Below are 13,309 nucleotides of genomic sequence, written 5' to 3' on the forward strand. Positions count from 1 at the left end.
CTCCCGGGTTCAAGCAATTCTCCTGCCTCAGCCTCCTAAGTAGCTGGGATTACAGGTGCCCGCCACCATGCCCAGCTAATTTTTTGTATTTTTAGTAGAGATGGGGTTTCACCATGTTGGCCAGGCTGGTCTCAAACTCCTGACATCAGGTAATCCACCCACCTCAGCCTCCTAAAGTGCTGGAATCACAGGCGTGAGCCACCGCACCCAGCCTCAGAGTGTTTTTTTAATGACTACCAAAAGGTTTTTGGAAAATAACCCAAATATAACAGTCTGATACATTTAGTGGCTCAGGAAACAGTGAGTCTAATACTGTAACTGTGTTCTTCCCTTCTCCTATCATTACAAGTTTTCAATTCCACACTCCAGAGCAAAGCAGGGAGCAAGCTCAGAGGGTAGTATCTCTGCCCGTGAGGAATCCACATGACAGACAACCATGGTCAAGGGCTGTGTGACAGGGGTGGGAAGAAACAAGAGAGGCCAATGATGGCGAAGAGGACAGAGGCCGCAGCCTTAGGCCCGGATGCAGAGGTGCCAGTGGGTTTCCATGTTACACTGGCTTACCCCATCAACCTGTGCTACATCACATGGGAAGTTTTGTTACACTGCTAATTTTAGCAACATTATAGACTTGAAATCCTCTGGCTGTGGAAGGAAGGGGAATTTCTTTCTGGACCTTCCAGGTAAGCAAATCCTGGCTTAATCCAGTTTTCCTTCCTTTCTGATCTGCCCACGTTTCAGCTCAACCAGACAGACACACACGCCTCTCCGCAACTGGATCTGGGTAATAATGTCACCTGGTACTGAAAAGGGAGCTGTTCCTCAAAAATGCCAAAAAACAACATAGGACTGGCCCGTGCTAGGGGTGGACTGAGTGAATGGCGCACCATTCCCCGTGGGTCATTCGAAACAAGCTGCCTGTCTTTCAAGAATCTGAAAGATGCTCCCTGACAAAGCAGGACCGTGGCACTGGATGTCCGTGAGGGTGCCTGAAGAAAAGTGGAAATAAGCTGGTTTTACTTAGGCAAAGGGCAAGCCCACTGAGCTTTCTTACAGCAAATTAGAAGCTTAAGCCCAGGAACCAGAATGAACATCATTGTGATCATGACTGGCAGCACATGATTCTGCCATCATACCCTTTTCATTCCCAAACTCAAAGAGATGCACCTGGCCGGGTGCGGTGGCTTATGCCTATAATCCCAGCACTTTGGGAGGCCGAGGCGGGTGGATCACCTGAGGTCAGGAGTTTGAGACCAGCCTGACCAACATGGAGAAACCCCATCTCTACTAAAAATACAAAATTAGCCGGGCATGGTGGTGCATGCCTGTAATCCTAGCTACTCAGGAGGCTGAGGCAGGAGAATCGCTTAGAACCTGGGAAGAGGAGGTTGCAGGGAGCCAAGATCGCACCATTGCACTCTAGCCTGGGCAACTAAGAGCAAAACTGTGTGTACAAAAAAAAAAAAAGAGGTGCACCCTCCACAAGAATACAGACTGAGGGCTGAGATGCCCAACACAAATGCGGCAAAGAGAGAAACCTCATGCCTTGATGGTGGGAAAGACTTAGCATTCAGTCTCCGCTGGGACAAGGGAACAAGACAATGCACAGTTGGCTCTCTGCAACCTGAGAAGGCCAGCTGATCCACAGGCCCCAAGTTCACGTCCTCGTTTGCAGTTTCATCTCTTTCACGATCAGGGGACTTTAGGTGGAAGTGCTGTCACTGGTGGACGACTCTTCCCCACTGGATTCCAGATCTTCCCCACTTTGCCCACCTTCCTGCAGGTCATGAGGGCCCTGAGCTCAGCACTGCTGCTGCCCCTTGTGGGGAACGCTGCTGACTGCATGGATCGTTGTGAAGATGAAGTGAGATCATGGACATCGATCACTAACACAATTTCCTGCACACAGTAAGCACTCAACAATTGCTCTATTTTGTTTCTAACACGATGTGCTCAGTGAAACGCAAAACAAATTTGCCAAGAGTTTGTTCCCTTAATCCTGAACCCCGTGTGCATTTTAAGGGAAGCCAGACCATATGGTTCAGATTTCACTCACAAATAAATCAGCATGATGTTTGATCAGTAAAAGCTGTTTTATGCTCTTGTTTTTATGGGCCTTTTTATCCCAAGTCCTAAAATAATAATAATAATAAAACCTAGTTGTGTTTTGCTAAGGGTAAATAAACTCGGGCTCAAACCCTTCCATCCCTATGGACCGAGGAAAGGGGAATGCCTCTGATTATAACCAAATGAGTCCTCTCTGGCCTCCAGCCACCTGCACAGGACTTGGAAGATGGGAGAAGAACCCCTAGCAAGGAAAGCCAGAAATGTGGATGGGTGAGGGTAGCCCCACAGAAAAGGAGTCACTGACTCCCAACAGGAATCATTACACGGCAGGAGCAATAGGCTCATTCCTCTTCTCTGACACGGCCGGTGTAAGCATCCGACGCATGTTTTCTCCATCAGCCCTCCTGCAGAGGGCCATCGACTGCTCTTTGCAGGAATCTGCAGCCTCAGCAGACTTAGATACACAGAGATTGGACAGGAAAATACAGCCGGTGGCCATGTTGTTAGCCACAGATACTGATACTATGGGAAATAGTTTCCTATGGCAAAGGGCACCCCCAGGACCCTTCTCCTTGGTTTAAACAACAGCGCTTTAACTGGCCCTTCACCAGGTACACATCTGGCTATGCAGGACTCTCCCACCCAAGGTTACTGCCACCTCAAGTCCTGCGGGCATCAGTCCCCAGCTTTGCTTTCTACACAGTAGTATCTCATCGCTATGAATTCTGAAATTGTGTGTTTTGCTGTTGTAAATTTGTAAAAAGGCTATTATAGTCTCAGACATTGTGGTAGAAGTGTAAAATGGTGTAAACTACCTTGGAAACTCATCTGGAAGTTTTTGTGGTTGGAGTATATAGAGAAAACTCAGCCTCACACAGATAATGAAGCAGGAATATGAAGAACTATTTTAATAGCCTTTTCAGATAATTATGGCTATTCATCTTTGATACAAACCAAAACTTTAAAAGTGGTAGTTTCTTAAAGGTTAGTTGCAATGTGGACCCTGAAACTGTATCAGTAAACTTTTTCTACTCCACTGGTCTACGTCACAGTTGGAATGGAACTTTTACCTGTGTATAACTGTATAATATCCTACACAGGTCATTTAGAAAATAATTATTCAGTGAGTTATGCATATCTTGCAAATGTTGACGCATGTCATTATGTTTTTAAATCATATGTCAATATCACCACCAATCTTGTCAGAAAAATTGTTAGTTATTGGGAAGCTCTCAAGTTCATGGTGACAAATACAAGTTTTCAAAAATTCTAATTCTTCCTTGCAAGTTCAAGTGGTATCAATAGCAACAAATGCTGTCAGCTGTTTCCCTTGAAGTGACAGCTTCACTGCCACATACGCAAACCTGAATAACTGTAGTTGGTCAGTTGCTCTTCCAGGTAAAAACAGTGTTCCATGAAAAAAGCAGCTAGCTTGGCTGGCAACTCAAACAACTGCGTATACGCCCTTCCTGAAGACAATCGTGCTACTACGGTGGAGTGGAAGTGCTTTATGAGTACCTTCCATGACATCATACAGAATTTTTTTTTTTTTTTGAGACGGAGTTTTGCTCTTGTTGCCCAGGCTGGAGTGCAATGGGCGCAATCTTGGCTCACCGCAACCTCCGCCTCCCAGGTTCAAGTGATTCTCCTGCCTCAGCCTCCCCAGTAGCTGGGATTACAGGCACACGCCACCACACCAGGCTAATTTTTGTATTTTTAGTAGAGACAGGGTTTGTCCCTATTGGTCAGGCTGGTCCCGAACTCCCGACCTCAGGTGATCCACCCGCCTCAGCCTCCCAAAGTGCTGGGATTACAGGCGTGAGCCACTGCACCCGGCCATCATACGGAATATTAAAAGCACATGTATTCAGGTGCTGAGATTTAAAAAGATGCACATCTGTTCTGCTTCACCCAGTGCATTTTTAAGTGATGCTGACTCCTTTTTCTGTAAGTTGGTGGTGATGAAGAACACACTGACAAAGGTACAGTTTGGTGCTACTGCCTCAATTTACCCACCGTTACCTTTGCACCATCTATGTACATGTCAGCACAGTGTAGAGGAGAAAAATGTCTCAGAATTATAATGAAAATAGCTGTGACATATGGGACCCCCTGAAGGAGTGTTGGAGAACCTAAGAGGTCTGCAGAACACACTTGCAGAACTGCTGTGCTATGGAGTGAAAGAAGTCTCAGACAAAGCGTGCATCTGTTGTTATTCCATTTATATGCAATTCTAAAACACACAAAACTATGAGAACCACTGTTCTAACTTTTTTCTATGGTGGAAAAAAAATAGAATAATCGTTGCCTCCTGGGGAAAGGAGGCTGAAAGGCTTGACTGGAGACGAGTTAAAGGGGATTTTCTAAGCCAATGGTAAGGTCCTCTGTCCTGACAGGGGTCTGGGTTACACAGGTGCATGCCCTGACCAAAGCTCAGTGAATGTACCCTTAAGACTTCTGCATTTCATTGCATGTACATTTCACATCGAAAGAAAAACACTGTAAATAAATATGGAAATCTAGTTAATGATATACATACTTAAATATGTAGGAGGAAGTATACCAGTGAATCCAGGTTTCTCTGAAATGTATCAGAAAATAAGATGGATTCCGAGTTCGATCGGTAGCGGGAGCGGAGAGCGGACCCCAGAGAGCCCTGAGCAGCCCCACCGCCGCCGCCGGCCTAGTTACCATCACACCCCGGGAGGAGCCGCAGCTGCCGCAGCCGGCCCCAGTCACCATCACCGCAACCATGAGCAGCGAGGCCGAGACCCAGCAGCCGCCCGCCGCGCCCCCCGCCGCCCCCGCCCTCAGCGCCGCCGACACCAAGCCCGGCACTACGGGCAGCGGCGCAGGGAGCGGTGGCCCGGGCGGCCTCACATCGGCGGCGCCTGCCGGCGGGGACAAGAAGGTCATCGCAACGAAGGTTTTGGGAACAGTAAAATGGTTCAATGTAAGGAACGGATATGGTTTCATCAACAGGAATGACACCAAGGAAGATGTATTTGTACACCAGACTGCCATAAAGAAGAAGAACCCCAGGAAGTACCTTCGCAGTGTAGGAGATGGAGAGACTGTGGAGTTTGATGTTGTTGAAGGAGAAAAGGGTGCGGAGGCAGCAAATGTTACAGGTCCTGGTGGTGTTCCAGTTCGAGGCAGTAAATATGCAGCAGACCGTAACCATTATAGACGCTATCCACGTCGTAGGGGTCCTCCACGCAATTACCAGCAAAATTACCAGAACAGTGAGAGTGGGGAAAAGAACGAGGGATCGGAGAGTGCTCCCGAAGGCCAGGCCCAACAACGCCGGCCCTACCGCAGGCGAAGGTTCCCACCTTACTACATGCGGAGACCCTATGGGCGTCGACCACAGTGTTCCAACCCTCCTGTGCAGGGAGAAGTGATGGAGGGTGCTGACAACCAGGGTGCAGGAGAACAAGGTAGACCAGTGAGGCAGAATATGTATCGGGGATATAGACCACGATTCCGCAGGGGCCCTCCTCGCCAAAGACAGCCTAGAGAGGACGGCAATGAAGAAGATAAAGAAAATCAAGGAGATGAGACCCAAGGTCAGCAGCCACCTCAACGTCGGTACCGCCGCAACTTCAATTACCGACGCAGACGCCCAGAAAACCCTAAACCACAAGATGGCAAAGAGACAAAAGCAGCCGATCCACCAGCTGAGAATTCGTCCGCTCCCGAGGCTGAGCAGGGCGGGACTGAGTAAATGCCGGCTTACCATCTCTACCATCATCCGGTTTAGTCATCCAACAAGAAGAAATATGAAATTCCAGCAATAAGAAATGAACAAAAGATTGGAGCTGAAGACCTTAAGTGCTTGCTTTTTGCCCGTTGACCAGATAAATAGAACTATCTGCATTATCTATGCAGCATGGGGTTTTTATTTTTACCTAAAGACGTCTCTTTTTGGTAATAACAAACGTGTTTTTTTAAAAAGCCTGGTTTTTCTCAATACGCCTTTAAAGGTTTTTAAATTGTTTCATATCTGGTCAAGTTGAGATTTTTAAGAACTTCATTTTTAATTTGTAATAAAAGTTTACAACTTGATTTTTTCAAAAAAGTCAACAAACTGCAAGCACCTGTTAATAAAGGTCTTAAATAATTGTAAAAAAAAAAAAGAAAAGAAAAGAAAATAAGATGGATTCCAGCAGGGGTTCTCAGCTTCAGCACTGCTGCAATCTGGGGCTAGCTGATTCTCTGTGGTGGGGGCTTGCCATGTGGAATGCAGGCTGTGACCAGCGTCCCTGGCCTCTACCTACACCAGATGTCAGTAGTATCCCATCCCAGCTGTAACAACTAAAACTGTCTCCAAACACTGTCAGATATTCCTGGGGGGCAAAATCACCCCAAGCTGAGGACCGCTGAATTAGAGGGAATAATGAATGAGTACGTGAGAAAGCAAACATAACGAAGCGTGAAAGGGATAAACAAGATGATGGGCATACAGGTACTCACGAGAAAATTCTTTCTGCTTTACTGAATGTTTGAAATTTTTCATATTAAAACATTGGGTTAAGAAAGGCTATTGTGTATTAAGTAACGTTTTTTGCACTTAATATTATATTGTAAAGTTTAGCCATAGGATTATATGTCATTACAGTTTGTCGATTTGGGGGTATTGTTTTTAAAAGTTTTGAAAATTTTGTGTGAAAAACTCTACTGTTTATCCACTCTCAATATGCAACATTTGGGTTGTTTCAAGGTTTTGCTGTGGTGCTGCTATGAATATTCTTGTACAAGTAATCTGTAATTCAACCTCAGGCTCATTTATTGATTTTTCTTCCCTTCTGTCATATTTTAATAAGGCTGCTCTATTTTGAGATTAGATAAAAATTCACCTATATTTTCTTCTAGTTCTTTCAGAGTTTCATTTTCTACAATTAATTGTGTAAGCCTCTAGAGTATACGTTAGTGTTTTTGTTTGTTTGTTTGTTTGTTTTTGAGATGGAGTCTCACTCTAGTCACCCAGGCTGGAGGGCAATGGTACGATCTCGACACACTGCAACCTCCGCCTCCCAGGTTTAAGCGATTCTCCTGCCTCAGCCTCCCAAGTAGCTGAGATTACAGACACCCACCACCACACCTGGCTAATTTTTGTATTTTTAGTAGAGACGGGGTTTTACCATGTTGGCCAGGCTGGTCTCGAACTCCTGACCTCAGGTGATCCGCCTGCCTCAGCCTCCCAAAGTGCTGGATTACAGGCGTGAGCCACCGGGCCCGGCCCAGACCATTTGTTAAGAGGGTCTTTCTCCTGTCACTAAATTGGCATGTGATATTTCTTAACCATGACAACGTGCCTTTTCCTCCACAGATAAAAAGAACTGAGAATGAACTCTAGGGTTGCACTCTTCACAGCTCGGGAGAATGACTGTTTCCCTCTCTGTCTCTGCCAAGTGCCACTTTCTGTCATGCATGTCATGCAGTTGAACATGTTTGATTCCACGGATATAAATTCCAATTCACATTATCCATATCCATTATCCATAGAACAGTCAGTCAGACCTAGAAGCCAAGGCTATTGACTTCTCTATACTTTAAAGGATAAAAACAATCATATTTAAAATTTTACTTCAAAACTCAGAACTGAATCTCACAAATACCAAGCTATCTGGTAAGGCTGCCTGAGTTTGTCAAGTTGAATGCAAACACAAAGTTTAAAAAGTAGGAAGAATAGGCCAGGCACGGTGGCCCACACCTGTAATCCCAGCACTTTGGGAGGCCAAGGCAAGCTGATCACCTGAGGTCAGGAGTTCAAGACCAGCCTGGCCAACATGGTGAAACACCATGTCCACTAAAAATACAAAAATTAGCCGGACGTGGTGGTAGGGGCCTGTAATTCCAGCTATTTGGGTGGCTGAGGCAGGAGATGGTTTGAACAGGGGAAGCGAAGGTTACAGTGAGCTGAGATCATGCCATTGCACTCCAGCCTGGGTGAGAACAGTGAAACTCCATCTCAAAAAAAAAAGCAGGAAGAACAGAATTTTTTTTTTTTTTTTTTTACTTCAAACTTCAGAGAAAGGCCACTTCTGACTGAAGGGCCACCACACTTGTTAGAAATATTGCTGAGTGTTTTCAGCATGTGAGAAACTCTTTCCAAAGTTTTGCTCATTTATTCCCTTCTTTCTTTGGGTTGACCTCACAAGTTTTGTTGGTGACATTAGCTCCCCTGTTTGCCGTTACTGTTGATGCTCTTTCAGAAATATTTGGATATAGGCTACACGCTTTCTTAAGATTGGAGAGGGAGAAAAAAAAAACTCATTTCCCATTAACAAACTTATTTATACAAATGTCACTTTGGAACTTAACTGACACCATGTGCCTCCTCTGACACCAGCTGAGGGAAGGCAGTCATTAGAGGTCACACCAAATGGGTCTGTCCTGGGTCATTGTTTGGTTTTTATGGCCACTGTAATCCCTGGGGCCTGCTCCTTCCCGATCCCCTTCTTTCCCAGGCTTCAACTTGAGCATCCTGCAGATAAAACTGAGGACAGTGGAGCCGTGTGAAATTCATTACCCGTGGGGGACAAAACCACTCAGGCTGTGGTCTTCCCTCCCCAAAAGCCTGTCCATACCCACCCCAGCCCCCAAAACCCACACCCCATCCTCTTGGAATTCTCATTGTGTTTGGAAATTCTGTGGCTTTCTGAAACAATGCTGGTGTTTCTGGTAGTTAAAGAAAACCAGCTGCAAAACAGCACAACCTCCTTTTGAAAGAGACAGTATTTAATGCCTTAAAGAATGGATCTCAACCTCGCCCACCCATTCCCACCACCCACATGCTTTATTGGGATATTGTACAGTCACATGCCTTACTCCTTCGGGGTGCCTGACTAGTGAGGCACACTCTCCACCTCACCCTGCGGAGGCTTCCCAAACCCAAAGCAAGAGGAGAAACGGAAGGGGAGGGAGCACAGGCTGTGAAGACCCTGGACCCCAGACCCTGGACCCTGGACCCTGGACTCCATCATCTGGTCACTGAACCTCTCCAAGTCTCAGTTCCCACACTGGTGAAAAGTGGAGTCAGTGATCATTCTTACCTTAAAAGCCCACAGGGTTACCGTGAGAATTAGACGGGAACATCCACGGAAGGCTTCAGACCCCAGTCAGGATGACTTTCCTATCGGTGATTATTGTTACTATCCATCTAAACTGTCAAAGGGGAAACAACAAGTCTCAGGGAAGAAAACACTAGCTGTTCCTCTGATTTTCTGTTCCCACACCCCCCAAATCACCCACTGGTCTTCAACGCCACCTGGAACATGGTGCGGAGAGAGAAGCCGAAGCTCTCCTGGAAACACCCAGCAAGGACCCCTCCTGAAGGCCAGCTGTCCCCCTGGGCTCTCACCTCTGCCCCCCGCATCAAGTCTCCTACGAAGGCAAGGGAAGGAGCCAAGCAGAGTTTGGGCTGTTCGGAGAAGTCAAATAAGGTGGAATTTGCTAGGAACCCCCATGGTCTTTTGAGGCCTAGATAGGGCTGTCCCAGTGGCCTGGGTGGGAGTCAGTGCTCTGTCCCCTGCCGCAGCCAACTCTTCCCTGGAAAGCGGGGAGCTGGCAGGAGAGGCAGTGATCAGGGTGAAAACTCAGGAAGACACACCTGGTGTTCTGGTTTCTTTCTTTGTTTTCTTTTTTTTTTGGGGGTGGAGGGGACAGGATCTCACTCTGTTGCCCAGGCTACAGTGCAGCGGTACAATCACGGCTCACAGCAGCCTTGACCTCCTAGGCTCAGGTGATCCTCCTGCCTCAGCCTCCTGAGTAGCTGGAACTACATGCATGTGCCACCACACCTGGCTAATTTTTTGTATTTTTTGTAGAGATGGAGTTTCTCCATGTTGCCCAGGCTAGTCTGAAACCCCTGGGCTCAAGCGATCTGCCTGCCTCAGCCTCTCAAAGTGCTGGGATTACAGGCATGAGCTACCGCACCTGGCTGCAAATACCTACTTCTATTAGAAACCAGAGCAGACTGGGCACAGTGGCTCGCGCCTATAATCCCAGCACTTTGGGAGGCCGGAGCAGGCAGATCACAAGGTCAGAAGATGGAGACCATCCTGGCTAACACAGTGAAACTAAAAAATTAGCCATGCGTGGTGGCAGGCGCCTGTAGTTCCAGCTACTTGGGAGGCTGAGGCAAGAGAATTGCTTGAACCTGGGAGGCAGAGCTTGCAGTGAGCTGAGATCGCACCACTGCACTCCAGCCTGGGCAACAGAGCAAGACTCTGTCTCAAAAAAAAAAAAAAAACAAAAGAGGTAGGTATTTGCTACCTCCTGTGTGATGACAATGCTTTCCCCTCTCAGACAGACGCAGAGAAGTAACCCACGGTCAGAACAAGACACTCCTGACTCTTGGGAGAGGACATCTTTCCAGAGAGTAGATGGGGGCAGATGCTCCCTCCTGGCATACACAGTCTTGGAAGGGTCAGTGCCAACTGAAATGGCAAAGTCAGAAATGCCAACAAGAACCGGGGAAAGGGTTTCAGGTCTGGCTGAGTCAGCTGCCTGTCAAGCTTCTACAAAAAGCAGGAGTTAAGAGCCAATAACTTTTTAGTGGTTCATTCTGCCCCAAGCTCCCTTTTTTAAAAAGGCTCATCCTGTTTATTAATTCATAGATTTAGAAACATAAAGCCCCCCTACGGCAAGGTACCATGTATATTTGCTTATTAAAATTCTGAGCTACAGCGCACATGTGAAATAGACATTGAAACTGTTTGTTCCAAGGCAGTCCCATCTTAGGCGATTCCACGCGGCACACTGCAGAGCTCCTGGGGTCACCCTGGGCTAGAAATGGGGCAGAAGAGATACCTTGGTTCTTGTTCTTCCATAGAGAGTTGATATTCAGATCTCCCGGCGGATTGAGTGAAAACCATCCGCCCCACACCCAATACCCTCCTGCTTTTTCCTCACTCGCCCTCCTCTGCTCTTCTTTTATCTCTCAGATGGGTGGACAGGTAAACAGGGAGAAGAAAGACAGCCATAGAGTTCCCTTCTGTTTTTCACCTGAGCCCTCCCTTCCCCTTCCCTCCCTCAGGGTGACAACTGCTGCTACTATCCCTGTTTATCTTATGCTAACCAGACCAGGAGATGGGATCCATCTGCTGAGGGGACCCTAAGGCACCCCACTGAGAAGCCACAGGCACAGTCTGCCCCCGAGGGCCCGGATGTCACTGCTCTGGTGACATGAAAGCTGGAGTAGCCCCTGGGATTCCCAGCCTGAGTTCTGGGGCCCCCACCATGGCCTCTGGCCTCTGCCCACTGCACAGGATCCAGACATGCTGGACTGTAGGTGGGCTCTCTTCAGAGTCACCAGGCAAAAAGGACAAAGAAAAATGGCCAAATACTGAGTCACCGCATGGGGGCTTTGGAAAGAATGCAGGACTAAGCCCAGTTCCACCAGCAGTTGATGAATCTCAGGCAGCTCATTTATTCTCTCGGTGCTTCTGTTCCACGTTTGTAAAATTCGGGTGACAGGCAAACCTAACGGGCAGGTTGGTGATGATCAAATGGGATGGCGCATGTGGGTGTGCAACTGCTGGCAGCTGTGACTGTTCTGCGGACCTGTGCTCTGAACTTTGGTTTCCTCGTCTGAAAGATGGAGATAATCATCTTTACCAGGCCAGCACTCAGGACTCTTGGCGAGCAAGGCGGGTATCGTGAGATTACAAATCAGGAATAATATGTGTGTCGTGATATTAAAATAAAACAATCGACCGGGCGCGGTGGCTCATGCCTATAGTCCTAGCACTTTGGGAGGCTGAGGCGAGCAGATCACCTGAGGTCAGGAGTTCGAGACCAGCCTGGCCAATGTGGTAAAAATCCCCGTCTCTATTAAAAATACAAAAAAAAATAGCTGGGCGTGGTGATGGGCACCTGTAATGCCAGCTACTAGGGAGGCTGAGGCAGGAGAATCGCTTGAACCCCAGCAGCGGAGGTTGCAGCGAGCCGAGATCGTGCCATTGCACTCCAGCCTGGGAAACAGAGCGAGACTCCGTCTCAAAAAAAAAAAAAAAAAAAAATTAATAAAACAATCACCACCAGAAAAGAGAGTAAGAGTCATTTGTTGTCCAAATTCTAAAGAGAAGTTTTTTTTCCAACTAAAAGCTTCTCTCCTCAATACGGCGTTTCCTGTTTCACTGCTAAATTGGGTGGAGGTTTTTGTTGTTCTTGCCGTTGTTGTTTTAACCATTGACACTCTTTTCTCCTTTCAAGTTGCATTAGTTTAGGGCAAATGAGACCTCAATCAGAGGGGAATTGGACATCACATTTGTGTCCCCAGATGAGCAGACAGTAATGGGGAACCTCCCTGCTGAGACAAATATCCTTCCCTGTGGGCGGGATGCCTCTGAGGCTGGGTCAGGAAGCAACAAAGGGAGCTCTCTCAGAAGCTCCAGGGACTGCAGTTGGCTCCCTGTGCTCTGTGTTGCCTCTCTAACAGATGCAGTAGCACAGTGATCTCAAATATGAAATAAGGCAAAAGTGAAACGATTTTATATTAAACACTTCAAAAAACTGCAGACGCAGTCGAGGCGGGAACGTGGTCCTCCTCTGAAGATCACTAAACCTAGCTAACTCTTTCAACACACTGATTTAGCCCAGAAAGAACCAATTTGCGAAAGAACCAAGGTCAAATATGACATTCCACGTTGCAGAGCCGGGTGATGCCTATTTCCAGGGAGAGCAGCTCCCCATCTGACTAAACGAGCTCTTCTTCATTTAAAACCCAGAGATAATTCCAGGAAACATAAAGCATACTTTCCGAAAGGCTACAATAAATCAATTTTTCTTGCCTGCGTACCATCTAGATTTAGCCACTTAGTTCATCTTAATAAACAAGTTACTCATTCAAAGGAAAATAAACGAAATGTTTTGCCTTGAGGGACAGTTTTATTTTTAATAGTTTGGTGCTACAGCAACAGAAGTAATATTCTGCCATCTGAATTGCCTTTTGTTCTTCGGGACTTCTTGAGGGTGGGGTGGGGGAGGGCGGGGTAAAGGTTGCCAGTCTCTGAGTTTACCCTGTTCATAAACATAAATGCAAGCTCCTTCTCCTGCCCTTCTTTTTCTTACAGATACATCAGATGTTGCAAGGAGCTTATTTAAAGAAATGGAAGTTTATCGTCATGTCAATGCTGTATCTTTGAAGTTTTTGTGCGTGTTTTTTTTTTTTTAAAGCAAGTAATTCCCATAAAAATGGAACTCAAGGAGAAGGGATATCTCTTAAAGAAATAAC

General features: G+C 46.8%; 2 protein-coding genes across 2 annotated transcripts in view; one reads left to right on the forward strand and one right to left on the reverse strand.

The window, feature by feature from the left end:
• The window catches only part of KIF26B (kinesin family member 26B), a 565,489-nt gene that overhangs the window by 490,333 nt on the left and 61,847 nt on the right, over positions 1-13,309 (reverse strand). The gene's annotated exons all lie outside the window — the stretch shown is intronic.
• Positions 4,686-6,191, forward strand: LOC104004819 (Y-box-binding protein 1-like). The gene has a single exon (XM_054661010.1). The coding sequence runs from the start codon at positions 4,820-4,822 to the stop codon at positions 5,792-5,794; it is 975 nt and encodes a 324-aa protein (XP_054516985.1). The 5' UTR covers positions 4,686-4,819; the 3' UTR covers positions 5,795-6,191.

Source organism: Pan troglodytes, chromosome 1 (genome assembly GCF_028858775.2).
Source record: "Pan troglodytes isolate AG18354 chromosome 1, NHGRI_mPanTro3-v2.0_pri, whole genome shotgun sequence".
NCBI classification, from domain to species: domain Eukaryota; kingdom Metazoa; phylum Chordata; class Mammalia; order Primates; family Hominidae; genus Pan; species Pan troglodytes.

Bases quoted from the DNA above. Each gene is read 5' to 3' on its own strand.
- LOC104004819 (XM_054661010.1), top strand. From the start codon at position 4,820: ATGAGCAGCGAGGCCGAGACCCAGCAGCCGCCCGCCGCGCCCCCCGCC.